At 45.3% G+C, this 14,472-nt stretch overlaps 2 protein-coding genes across 4 annotated transcripts in view; one reads left to right on the forward strand and one right to left on the reverse strand.

Annotated features, from left to right (window-relative positions):
* The window catches only part of LOC124184338 (kin of IRRE-like protein 1), a 137,612-nt gene that overhangs the window by 60,336 nt on the left and 62,804 nt on the right, over positions 1–14,472 (reverse strand). The gene's annotated exons all lie outside the window — the stretch shown is intronic.
* Positions 5,779–9,148, forward strand: LOC124184339. The gene is made up of 3 exons (XM_046573931.1): positions 5,779–5,864; positions 6,945–7,290; positions 8,475–9,148. Exons 1-3 carry the CDS (start codon positions 5,853–5,855, stop codon positions 8,783–8,785), a joined length of 669 nt encoding a protein of 222 aa, XP_046429887.1. The 5' UTR covers positions 5,779–5,852; the 3' UTR covers positions 8,786–9,148.

Below are 14,472 nucleotides of genomic sequence, written 5' to 3' on the forward strand. Positions count from 1 at the left end.
TCGACACGGTTTTCGTCCACGCGCGAAAGCGAATTTCATCCACATTGCAGTTTGCTGCCCGGGCTTAGCGCGATATACCGGATGGACCCGCGTTCGCGTGCCTCCCCTTGTCGTATATAGCTACATCGAGCGTATTTGGAAACGACTCTGTGGGTGGGGTTCGAAATACCAAACGTTTAGAACTATTCCCAAATATCAGATTATATCGACCGATCCGAATTCCCGATAAGGGTTCAAATTCCGGATAATTCTAAATGATCATAAAAAATGTCCGCACGACATTATCGGACGACGTTCCCCTAGCAATTCATCTAAACTAAATTCAAACCCTGGATCAAAACGACTGTCATTTTGATCATCTCTGTGACGACTATTAATGCTCGGATTGCAAGTCTCTCTGCATAAATTCTACCGCGGAAATTCAGAATTACGTTACAAGACTCTTGAGTTCGTCTGAAAAAACAAAATTTCCTCGAAATAATACACCAGCTGCCGCAGAAACGATAAAAGACAACGAGAATGTAGGATATAACACGAAAACTTGGACGAGAAAGAAAAGTTGTCAGATCGTTTGCCGGTTCTACCCGGGACGAAAATACCCTCGCGTAGTATAAGTGGTTGAAACTTTTATTCTGTTTGCGTGCGGCTGCAGTCGCTGTTTTCGCTGAAATTATCTTATTTTCGAGCACTATCGAATCGCGGGTCGGTATGGAGACGCGTATAGACGCGTGTACGTACGTAGGTTTGCATGTAAAACGAAGAGAGAAAGAAAGCGAGAGAGAGAGAGAGAGAGAGAGAGACGGGCGTCGGTTCGCCGGAGTTAAAAAGGAACGGAAGTATCCGGTAATCACATTTAGTCTCGTCCGTGTTTTCCGCAACTTTTTTGTTTGTCCCGTCCCCCTTTCGCCCCGCAAACTTCTGGCCTTACGTAACTCGACTCGGAAGTGTCGAGATGCGGCTAGGCAAGCGCAGCGCGACTTCCTTTCTTCCTTCCGAGGTTAGCCAGGCAAATTTCCCACCTTCCCCTCCATCGGGAACCGCGCTCTGGCCGCGAGGTGAAAGCGAATCGCCACGGACAGCAGCCGAGTGTAACAAGAGCGGCTGGCTGGCCGGGATCTTGAACTTTGATTGCATTCAAAGTCCGTGAAAGGGAAACGGCGCGAAACGTGGAATCTTGTCGATCTTGTCGATCTCGTCGATCAGCCGCCCAAGGACGTGATCGATTTTACGTCCCATTGAGCCTCGACCGGAAGAGCGCTCTGCAGTCTTAGCGTCTAAATCTTCCTTCGCCGCGATTCCAACTTCCGCGAGAGTAGATTAAATCTCGGTTTCGACTTACTCCCGAGGCCCGTTATTACGGCAGCGGGGAAATTCTCGCGTTTTGACGTCAGCTGCAGGCTGACGGCAGGAATATCACTGTAATTGATCCATGCGATTTCTTTAACGGACCAATTTTATCGCCGGTTTTTCTTCGAATTAAGTCAGTTTATTCTCACAACTTCCTCCCCGCACTTATTCTTTTCTCTTTTATCGCCGAAGCCCCTTCGAGCATTACTGAGTATCTCGGGTTTGAATGAGAATTATTCTCCATTTTAACCTGCGGACGATGAACATAGAATCTGTTTTACCTCCCTCGAGTTTTTTCTACTTACTTTTCCCTCTTCGTTTACACGGATATTTGACGTACACGGCGAATGGCTTCGACCTGATTTCAACTTCCATACCTACACGTAGGTACAGGTATGTATTGTATACGCGTGATCGTCAAATATTCTCGAGTTCTTCGATCCGCTGCAAAACGATTCGGGACATCATCGCTTTACGAGCCAATATCTCCTTGAGTTTTGTCCCGGGAATAAGAGCGGGATAGTCGTACCTATAATGTCCATATATACTTTATGGGTATTTTTTCATTGCCCGAACAGATGATCACGGTCTATCTTTTTGTTCCGTAAGCCAGATAAAAAAAGTCGCTCAATGTATAACCCGGACTTAAATTTCCCCTTGATATTTCTCATTCTCAGCCTGCTTTGCAGTTTTTTCTTCTATCTTTCTGCTTTTCGTGCACGAATTGACATTCGAAAGAACTCGAGACCTTCTCAATAGGCATGTTTTTGATCGTTTATAACCCTATTCACCACTCGCGAATAATCGCTGTTTAAAATCTTATTTTATTATCCTTTACTGCGGAAAGAAGAGCGTTTTTAACTACCACGGACCGTTACATCATTACGTAACGCTGAAAACAAATTCAGAGAGAATTCGTTCGTATGGTGTGGGGCAAACTTGAAGTTGTAAAATTTAATTCGCATATTTTCGACCGCCGCTGTATGTGTATATATATACATATATATATATATAATTAAAGGAGAACCTTCCGCCGTTACTCAACGAGAGTATTCACCTTATTGTTAATTGGTTTTATTTCCTCCTTCCCTGCCTCGTAAAAGAACTTACCGAGTTCTCGTAATTACACGGTGTGTCGCTCGTCAAAGATGAAACAAAGAGGTTATTTCTCTCCGTATCGCGGGTCATGAGAATTGTCGTGGTTTCGACGAATCAAAGAACGACCAGCGACAGTATCTCGAGTTTTTAGCATTCGCCTATCGATGGTGTGACAACCGTTTCAAGGAAAGCTTCCTTTATCCTCAATCGCGAGTGATTCGCCCGCGTAAGTATTCCGTTCAATAGGTACCGCGCACTGACCAGACGAAGAGATCTTTTCATTCCATTTTTAGACGGCCGTAAAAACATAACGAGTACATACCGGATCGTAGGAGTTTGTCGAAAGTGGAATTAGAAACTTGCGTAGAGTGTAAGGCGTGAAACAAGGGGACTTTGCGAAGCGAGCATCCAGTAGCTACTACGAAACGCTGTAAAAGTGAATATAACGCGTACCCAAAAGCGTGTCGTAAATTTTCATCCAGCATGCGCGGAGAGTCGGTCAATTTCTTTCGTATATCAGGAGATAATAAACAAGCTTGTTCGAAAGGCGGTTCATTTGCGATTCGCACATACATGCAATATCCGTATTGTACCCGTTACGGCTGTAATTAATACCCGGGAGATATTAGAATCGAATTTACGGTTAGCGCGTCTCGCGTATCGGTGATATTTGGTACGAAACGACGACGTGGATCAATAAAAATCAAACGTCGTTCCGTCGAGTTCAAAAAATATTTCGCCGAACGACTTTCTTCTTCCTTCTCTTCTTCTTCTTCTTTTTCTTCGCCGGCGTTGTTGCTGTTCCGTTATACGTATAACTACGAGATTTCCCCGTGAACGATACGCATTCTCCGTTATTGTGGAGAAAAATCGTGCGCTTACAGACCGGTCGTTGAATGGTAAGGGCTGCCCATACACACGAGGGCAAAGAAAGGGGCGGATATCTGGCAGCCGTATACGTTACCTAACGTTCTAACGTTAAGGGAAAAGCTCGCCGTGACTGTTGAACGTAAGGAGGGTATTTGTAGGGCGGTACCGAAGCGTGTCCCGGAACTGTAAATACTGACTTGACGCCGGAAGTGGGCTCGAGACTTTCCTAAATCAGGTGCGGGTGGTTCCGTGGCCGAGCTTCGGCGCCCCCTTCATGCTTCGGTTTCGGAATCACTGGAGGACTTTGCGCCTTCCGTTATTTACGCCTCCGCAGCTTCTCCTCGTAACTTTAAGCTAGCTCTGACGCGGCGTGTATCGGCGATTCCGTCAGAACTCGAGATCGTGTTAGGTACAAGGTGTGCCTACATTTTTTCGAGTGGAAAATAAATATTTCCGCGGCTTTGAAACCCGAATATTTCACACCCACATGTGGCAAAGTAGATACATATCAACACAGCTGTTCCGTAAGCTACTTGAATCACGTTCCGATAATTCCAGGGTTTTTTGACAACAACGCTCTCGGAATGACGTTAGGTCAGAAATCAGAGAATTTTCTTTCGGATGCGAAAAAACGGTCAAAGAAAAACGCAGCATGCGGTTCATCAGGAACCGAGTCGTCCAATTTCTTTTTTTTTCTCAGCTGTATCAGATCTCAATTTCGCTGTAGAAGGCCGTGCTTATTTTCTCATCTGCAAGGATCCGGATTGGAGGAAAAATGTTTTCTGCTTTTTAAAGAAAACTTCACTTTCCAAGGTAAATAAAAAGCGAAAAACAACCGCGTCACTACTCAAGGAAGCGGAACAGGATCGGTTTGCACTTTATGCATTCAGAGCTTGAGTATTCAGTGAAATCAAATGCAAACATCACCGTGTTTTCTCCGTGCGTTGAAGACACATTGAAACAAATTCACGCGTCGGCCTCGATAATACGGCAAGTGCCCATTACGCACGCGTTGAAAAGTAAAAGTTCCATCATCGAACGAGAGCGAATAATAATTGCTACATCACGTAACATTTTCAAGTTTCACGAATATTATACATTACAACGCCCACTTTTCCAGCGCAGCCTTGTTCTTTTTCTTGTTTTTTTTTTCATTATTACACCCGCAACGCGGGCTTCCTTAATTTTATTTTCTTATTCAACTTTTGACAATTACCAAAGCTATACAATACTTAATATCCGCACCGCAAGTTAAATTTATGTGTAAGGCAACGAGGATCGTATAAAAAATCGATGACCGCGTCTTACAGGATCGCCACGACACCGCACTGAACACCCATCGAAACTATTTATCTGGCATCAAATCGTTGATGGGACCGCAGGGTGAACCGCTCGTTTCTGATGCCTATATCCGATGCGCGTGTGATCAAATCGACGTGATGTAATGCGAACTATCAAATATATCTTTCATTTTCACCCCGATAAACGACGTTCATAGCTACTCGCATGAAAATTGAGCCTACGAATATGGCTATCGTATCGCTGATGAGATTATCGATCAATTTTCGGAAACAATCGAAGAACCGATGTCTAATCCAGCGACGGATTATTCCGATACCTGTACATACCGCTCTTCGGTGTTGAAGGAATTATTGTTGTTATTATTATCATTATACATACACCCTTCCGTTGAAGATTACACGAAAATTGGGAGATGTTATCGGTTTACTTTGAAACAGGATGAAATTTAATTGTCTCCGAAGGGTTGCTCGCGTTGAACAGGTTTAAATAAAGCCGATTATTTCGGGTAATAACATTGTCATCCACGTACCGGAAGAAGAGAATGTTGTCATTATAACAGGCCATTGAAGAGGGTGTAATTATCGTGTACCACGCGTATACGCGAGTGATTAGGTATTACACATGGTCGAGTTACGGATTCGATTTCCGTTACAAGTTTTATCGACTCGAACCGCGCGTGTACGAAAAACACGATCTCTTCCAACGTCCTCTAAACTTTTTCCCTCTTTTACGACCGCGCACCCACGACGACTAGGCGGTGAAAATAACCGCAGCTTAATGAGGTAAACGCTGTAACATTATGTACGTGTAACACGTTACACAAAACCCCGTCGAATGGAAATAGCAGACACGGAGAACGGCGTAATGATACGGACTACCTGGGCATTGACTAACAACGAGACACGCGACTGAAATTGTTAAATCGGAACAAGGGTAATTAATTAATTTACTACGATCCGTACACATATACATACACGGATGTCTACGTATTAATCTTCGTGGCCGCACAAGCCTGGGCCGAACGAGGAGTGGGATGCGAGCCGGCTGTCTGGCTCCTGGAGAGATGGAAGATCGTGAAAACGCGACGTATGTTTCTGCACCTGTCTTACCCGCACACCTACATGCGGCGAATGAAGAGAGTTACAAACGTTTACCGTGGTATAAAAGCACCGAGATACGCTGGAAAGTTGCAGTTAGCATTTGACCGCCTTGTAACATTGTGATACACCGAAGAAATGGTCTCCAAGGTAGAAAATAAAATAAAACAAAATAGGATAAAGAAAAATTTTCAAAAATCGTACGAACGACGTTATACACGGATAAAAAAAAAAAAAAAAAACAAGAAAAGAAAGAAAACGAACCATGATAGGAAAAATCTTAAAAGTGACCTCGAGATCAAGTCCGGTGACTGAAAATATGAAAAATTTTCGGGTGCTCGGTTGTGCGCGAACGAAGCGATTTTCACTTCTTCTATCGATACCCACGCTAAATACAACGCGTCGATATTACATACCTCCGACAAAGGGTGTAAATGTGAGAAGGCTCAGAGGAGCGCAGCTGCATCGTAGGTACTTCGTGTTCTCACCTACCGACGTACGGAGTGTCGTCGACGTCACGTACGACGTCCGATAACCGGGTCAATAAACACATATTGTATACCTTTAAGAACCGCGTCCCGAACAAGTTCCGTCTAAGCTAAGCAAACCGACAGCCCTCCACGCGCATCGATCGAGTCTCGGAGGGTAGTTTTGCAGTCGGTGAAAAGTTCGTCCCGTGTCTCTTCCCTCCCCCGTGCCGGCACGCTAACGACCAAAGTGAAGTTATAAAACGTAGATTAGAACGGACGGCATAATTAAGAAACCGTATAATCGCTCCAATTATGAGCATTAACTACGGCTAGCGGAGCGACGCACTGACTACGCGACGCCCGGCGTTACGATGATGCTGCCTTCGAGGCGAACTCAAAAATAAATCGTGATAAAAAATCATCCCTCGCCGATTCCAGTCGTTTCTGCTCGCGTTATAATATCACAGTATCGGCAAGCCGGTATTTATGCTAATTATATCTTGCCGCTGTAGCAGCAGCACGATTTACCGTTTGTTCGAGCAGTTTTGCTTCATTGTTATTATTCCAACTTACAAAATAATCCCCTCGCCCCCGTCGAGGGTATAAACTCGGCACGAACCGTTCAACTTTTTCATATCGTACTCTTTCGTACGAAATCGTGCGAAACGTATTGAGATTGGCAATAATAACAATTTGATTAAATCGGAAAAACAACCCCTCTCCGTTTTAGCGAAAGTTCTCTAATTCCATCCCCCCTCAGCTCGCCGTATTCGCCCTCTTCGCCCTCCTCGCGACCAACGCCAGGGCGGGAATCGTCTCCCTGGGTCACGTCGGCGACGGAGGATCCTTCCACGATGCCCATTCGGCCCTCACCCAGAGCCACGCAACCTCGTTCACCCACTTTCACGGCCCCGTCGAAGGCCCCGTCTACGAGGTCAAGGTCCCCCACGTTCCCGAGCACGACGAGCACGCCCACCTCCACGGGCAGCATCACCAGGACCACGGATACACCCTTGACTACGTAGCTCAACCTAAGTACGAATTCTCCTACGGGGTGGAGGACCATCACACGGGGGATATCCACGGGCAGAAGGAGTCACGTGACGGTGCGTAAAACGGACCATTTATTTTTTTTTCATTCCCTCCGTAACCTGAGGCTTTGATTGAGAAGAGTGGTTATTTGATTAATTAAACATTTGGATAATTTCGCGGAAGTTATTATACGTACGCGTGTACGAAGGGCGCTGTGTAGGGAGTGAGAGGCAGTAATACGTGTTGATTAAATTTGGAGAGACGTTTTTGGGTTGATTAAAATGTCAAGAGTTTCGAATGAAAATTCGTTTCGATGTATAATTCTAGCGTGAAAATCAAGGATTATTAACTAATACCACCGCCTGTCCGTATGCGCAACATTCGCTCGGTGGAAACCTGACAAATTGATCGCCTATTCACGGTTCACGCTATGTACAATATATTGTACGTACATGCACGTTAGCTTGAGATTAAAAACCACAAAAGAAACTAACTAAACACCGATCAATCACGCGACGGTATCGACTTTTCAGTAAAACAAAACGGCGACTGAGCTACGCACGTAGTTTTACAAAATATAAAAATAAAATATCAGCTAATAAAAAAAGAAAAAACTTTTCAATTTATTACACTCGCGATTGACGTCGTTTCCAAGAAACTGTTTTAAACCGTATATAGCGTAATTCCAATGAACGTCTTTAATACAATTCACAGAACGATTGTTATAGAAACAAAAATCACCGGCTACGTTTTATGCATACCTATAATAATACAACATTCACGTTTTCGCTGCTCAATTTTATTTATTCAACAAATTCATGACTAAACAATTACGCGAACGTTCGTGCAGCTGTCAAAAGGTGTAATCACTCACCCAAAACTGCACGCACACGCAAATTTTTGCTACCGTTTTCATTTTACTATTTCCCAGCACCCGTCCATTTTACCGCTCGACAAATATTTCGTTACGAAATCCGATAAACGGGGTTGCTTGTCACTTGTTATTTAATTGTGATAAGCAGCTGATCTCAAATTTACCGTATCGGAGTTTTATTCACACATACGAGTACGGTATGTGAAAAAAAAAATGACTCACTTTGTTGTTAAAAATTATACTTCACTACGTCCTAGCCAATTCCAATGGTGGAATGTTCCACCACCGTAACAACTACTTGTACAACGAAAGGCAATTCCATGGAATCCAGTATTATTATTCCGTATCGACGTTCCCCTGTAAACTCGAAATCACGTGTTACAGGTAAAACGGTAAGAGGCGAGTACAGCATCCATGAACCCGGCGGCAACATCAGGACTGTAAAGTACCACGCGGACAAGGACGGTTTTCACGCGGTTGTTCACAATTCCGGAAGTAACGATCACTCCGGCGGAGTTTACGGCGGTCAGGGGGCTCACGGGGTTCACGGGGTTCACGGGGGTCAAGAAGAGCAGCATAACCTGGACCTGGGTCACACAGCACCGGTCCACGAGGAGCACCAGCTCGAGGAGTACGCTGTGTACCAGGGTCAGGAGGTGCAGGCATCCGGTCACGGTGCCACGGGATATCTGTGAGATAAACCGCTGAAAACGCCGTCGGTGGGCTCTGAACGCCGAAACACACACGTACCTGGATCGTTTAATTATTTTTAAAGCATTGCGCGTACAGAGAGAAGCGTTCATTTTTTCATCGTTAACGTTTGTTGCCTGCCTGCCTGCCTTAAGTGTACCAAAGCCTTATACGTACAACGACCCTTTTATACTATAGAGAGGTTATTAATTAACTGTATCAATTTATTCTATACATATACCTAATAATTGTAACCTGTAAAACGACGCGCAATGTAGCGTGTAGCATGTATCGTGACTATGTAATAGGTCTTGTTTTGTAAATATATATAACTATTTTCCAATAAAGCGTTCGATGCGTTATACAAATATGATGTATTATATTTAAACGCGTTTGCCGGAGTAATTTCACGGTGACTCGTAATTAACGGTTCGTTGAATAATCGATGCACCGCTGCATTCCCTGACTTTACAACGCACCTTGAAAGTGGATCAATACAATCGTCCAGCATTCACGATTCAACAGAGAATCGCATAAAGTGGTTGTAATTTTTCAGTCGATATAATTAAGCAGCTTATTGACAATTTCAAGAACCCGTCGTCCCGAAGAACGATGAAGAAAAGTTCGACCGACCACGAGCAGTATTGTGCCTGCCGATACCTACATACCTTTCAATACCTATGTACACGTTATATACCAATTCATGCGTATACCGCGGTGAATAAAGTGATTAAATAAGAATGAAAGAATATAAGGGGAATATTGGATTTCAATCATTACTTTCATCGGCAGGCAATCTTGGAGGCGACGTTTTAATTTAAAAATGAGATCAACAGCTCGATCCACTCGCGGAAAATCTACGGTTATCGATATCTCCGGAAGTTAATAAAACCTGGAAAAGTCACGCGTGTATTGCTGTGCGTGCAAAATGAGACGTGGTAAAAGATATACATATATTTCAGGTCGCGAATCTCGTCTCTCAAGTTTGGATCATCGTTCCGCTCCGCGTCGGAATTATCCCCTCATATCTGTTACGTCGTTATGATTAATTGAACAGGGAGCGAACGCCGCGGAAGCACTGGGTGCAAATCTGTGCGAGCAATCAATGGGGCGGATAGAAAATGGGGGGGGGGGGGGTGGGAGGGGAGGGGGTCACTATCGAAAATTGGGAATAGCCGAACGGCGCTCGGATGATTCTAGTATTTCAATTACCAGCAAACAACGGTGAAACCCCGCTGGATTATATAGCCGGTGTCCTAAATAAGCGCGCGAATCTCACGTGCGTTTGTTACGCGACGGCGATTGCGATGTTTATTCGTCGACTGCTAATCCAACCGAAACGTTATAATTATTCCGCGTCGGTTCGACACGCGGGATAAGCCGTTGGAAAAACATTGAATCTCGTTACAGACGGGAGTTTTCACAGGCCACCGACAGCTGACGACTTGTGATTTTCAAATACGCGCCAATATATTTTGGTCCATTTCCGTCGATTGATAAATATGCATGCTCGACAATAGCGTGTATTCGGTGGCTCGTCCTTGTTCAGGATATGGTCAATTCCGAAGAGAGGTGCACGTTACGCAAACGAGTCGTTCATCGAGCCAATTGACGGTATTTCATTACGGTCGAATATCAGGTGGAAATGAACAAAAGAGTTTCGCCAGGTTCATATAACTACTTCGTTGCGTTAATTAAAATTCATACACCTCGCGTTAACGCTGATCAGAATTATACGTACCGATTGACTGGAGTTAAACGAGCAATAATTGACTCGCTCAAATTATATCCTTTGAAAACACGCGAGTATAATTAGTGCGTGAATTAAAACGCCATACGCGTTGATTCGCGGATCAGATGAATTCAAGCGAGTCTTCAATCGCAACACAGCATACTCGCGTCTTGCGTTTCTCAACTCAATCTTTTGCGTTGTCAAATTGAAACCCCTGCAGTTTCGTTCAAACGAAACACTTTGCCCACCTCCCAATTGCAATAAGCGCAAAGTATTTCGTTTAAGAAGCGTGAAAAGAAAAATAAAGTCTCGGAAAAAAGGTAAAAGAAAAAGGACGAGTAGAAGAAAGTGAAGATGAGAAGGAAAAAACAAACGAAGTAAAAGTAAGAAAGAAAGAGAGAATGAAGGGGCGGTGAGAGAGGTTGAAAAAAGACTTTGTTTACCTCAATTACTTAACGAGTCGCGAGGGTAGCATGAATTTTTATTCACCCGTAAAAATCAGGCGACCGTCCGTTTCAGGTTTGTCTGGATTTCAGTTTTCCATCGGCGATGAGCTGAGGCGAATCAGATTGAATAATAGCGCGGGAACGGCTTGGAATTTATTTATGAAAAATGTATAAACCTGGAATGGCGAGAGCTGAGGGATGCAGCCCCGGCTGGACCAGGGACGATGTTCCTGTTCCTCCGCTTCCCGCACTCATACATACATCGTCACATACCGTCGGCGAGGAGCGACGGTATGACCTACATTTCGTTCGAGCAGAGGCTATCGATTCCGCTCTCGCTCTCGGCCGCGCTCTTAAACACAGCCTCCCATCTCATTTAACCCCATCCAGCGCCCCTCGTGGCCCTGCATTTTCCATTCCTCGCCGAGGGTTCTTCGTTTTGGAAAAAATACAACCGTTGCGTTCCGTGCCGCGGGATTATTCGCCCACACTGGAGGCCCTTTGCCCGTCGGGTGTCTCCCATCGCGAGCTTCGAAAGCTCGACCAAAATCCGGTGACGCGTTCGGTTTCCAAATGGATTTCGATTACGCTGTCCGTTCCTCCTTCGCTCTAATTCAAGACCAGTTTCCGGAACCCTTCTTACGTCACGGACAAGTCTTCGCCTTGATGAGTTCGTAGTACGCGTAGGTATTAATGTAAACGTTACCGGAACGTGGAGCATTCCAGTCGTTCACCTGCAGGAGGGCATGATTGAAACATTCGCGCTATTGGGCTAGTTGAGCTCTAGCCGATGATCGTCCAAACTCGAAATTACGTCTGAAGGTTTCTTCGGCAGAATTTCAATTTTGCACAGCGTTCTCATAATCCGTTTCAAACTTGTGCGCATCTTCTTGACTGTATAATATACCCAAGTAGTCTTACCTAGGTCGCATATACATTGGACGTTATTCCGTGTAACAATTAGTGCACTTTACTGCCACGTGCCTTCAGGCGGATTTCGGATTTTCAGCGTAAAATATCTCGATTAGAAATATAATTTTTTTTTCCGAGAAGGCTCCAGCGGTCGATTGCAATTTTGCCCCACCTCCCCATAAGAAGAGGCAAGTTTTACCATGGTGTTTCAAGACACAATCAGCTAAAAGTCACGCACGTAGCCTTTCATGGCCTGCACTACAGATGCCGGTCGAAGTAAAAAGAGTTATTGCTAGGCGTGTACGGACCGTAGCCTCGTTCTACGTAGTTCTTAAGAATTTATTACTGAATTACTGCGAAATTTCGCCATTTCGAGAGCGATCCGACGGTGAATGAAACATGATCAGTCCTCTTATACGTGACGATTATTATTTTTTTTCTTCTCTGTAGACGGTTGTAAAAGTATAAATGTATCTTACGGTATGTTGTGGAACTTTCACGTAACCGTCGTCGAAAATATCATTGTTAGTAAATTTATAGCGAGCAAAAAACAATACGATTGAAAAACCATCCAAGTTAAGCAGAAATCAATCGGAAATCGACGCAAGTGCCAGAAATGGCGTAAGAAACGCTTTAGCGAAACTCGACCGCGCGAGGGATGTTTTATCCTCAGACGAGCAAGGATCAGATTGATTCAGGACTGTTCAAAGTGCACTGGCGTGTATTCTAATCCGTAAAGTCGAGAGCGAGCTGCGTGAGGGGGACGTAGAGAGTGAAAATTTCATTCGACTCTGAAGGGGGGTGGATGGGAATATATTTTTTCTTCTCCACCCTCCGAGTCCCGACTCCCCGAGCGTTTCGAACCACCGACTGTTCTGGTTCTTGCGGTGGGTAAGAAAAGTCACGCGCCGTTATTACTTTTCCGCAAGCCAGTCTATAAATACGGTCGGGGGTAAAATAACCTGCCAAAATTCATTTTACAACTCGGCACTTTCTCTCTCTCTCTTACTCACCTTCGCCCCGCTCCGTGAGAAACTTGGGGGAAATTTATGCGAATCAATTTCTGCCGTCACGCCGTTAACCCCATGTTTTCGATACCATCTGCGCATTTACCCGAAATACACACATCTACGTCTGGTAAACGTACGGAAGGTTGACTCGAGCTTTCGATCTGTTTTGGGGGGCGCAGCGGTGACCCTCGAAACTTGGGGGTCAAGTCGAGCGCAAGCCCGGTGCAGAAATACAGGGGTTGCAACTTCCGCCAAGTACAAGGGTTGATGCAGAAACGGGGATGGAAGCTCGCGACGGCTCGCGGCTCGCCTCACCTCACCGCAAAGGTAAGACACGAGAACGCGAGGAGAGTGTTGAATATGCGGTGGCACGTTTTGCGTTTAGAGCCGGATCCCTCGGAGGACCTATAAAAGCGATTTATACTTACCGGGCGAACATCCCCGCATATACATAAACAGACTGGATATTTGCATAGGATCGAAAGTACACGAGCGAACTGTCGACGGGGGCCACCAAGGGAAGAACGAGAGGTGGGGGGAGAAAAAACCTAGAACTCGGATCGGCGAATTACCGAGCGATACGCGCTACGACGCTACGACGGAATCGAATCTTCGGTAATCAAGATGGACACACAAACCATTCGACTGGAACCCTCGAAGATTTTATTACTGGAAAAGCTGCTAAATCTCGGCATTGATTAGAATCGAATATTTACAACGCGTTAGCTGCATCGGCTCAAACACCGCTGTGTCAGCTACTTGTAGTGATTAATGGAGTTTGGAGAGACCTGCGGGAGTGAAAACTACACGAATCGTATGAATGAACAATTTCTAGATAGTAGGATGGTGTGCCTGACATTATGTCAGCTCTCTCATTTGTATTCTGTAAACGAGCGTTCGATAATTCATATCCCGCTATTCGTCCTTCTTCACGGTCGGTTTGACCCATTTTTGATTAATTGCAAGGATTGGCGTAAGGACGGCCGTCATTACGCAGTACGGGCGTAAGATCTCGATTCAAGCGATTTGTTTCCGATATGACTACCTGCAAACCTCTTCCGAGGCAAATGAGTCGAATATGGTTTGAACGAATTGTTCGACCTGAGTTAACAATGTTTTAAAAATCCAAGAAGCGATCATTGCCGTGAGCACGGTCTGTACAAAGTCGTCAATCTCATTTCGAGCCGCGGAATGAAAGCCGCGAGAGAGATCTTCTCCGTAGGGAGAAATCGAGGCTACGCGCGCGGTAAAGGAGATCGCAATACGCGAGACACGGCTTAAGGTGTCGCGTGAAATCCACTCGGTTTGTGCAAGTGCGGCGAAAACGCGTCGAGGTGACCAACTGACGACGAGACGCTCGTTCCGGTCAGAGAGAAAGAAGCCTTTCTACTCGCGTCCGGCGAATAGATACGCGGAAGTAATTTTACCGCCTACGGTGGATCGCGGACGAATTCGAGGTTTCGTCGGAGGACGCCGCGCGTCGCGACGTCGGCGGCGGCGTCGAGTAATCGGCGACAAATCAGAAGGATAGTTACGCCGCGGTTTCCCGCGTCCCGTTCGCGTCACCTTTATTCGTACAAATTACCCTGACC

Source organism: Neodiprion fabricii, chromosome 6, assembly GCF_021155785.1.
Source record: "Neodiprion fabricii isolate iyNeoFabr1 chromosome 6, iyNeoFabr1.1, whole genome shotgun sequence".
Lineage (NCBI taxonomy): Eukaryota > Metazoa > Arthropoda > Insecta > Hymenoptera > Diprionidae > Neodiprion > Neodiprion fabricii.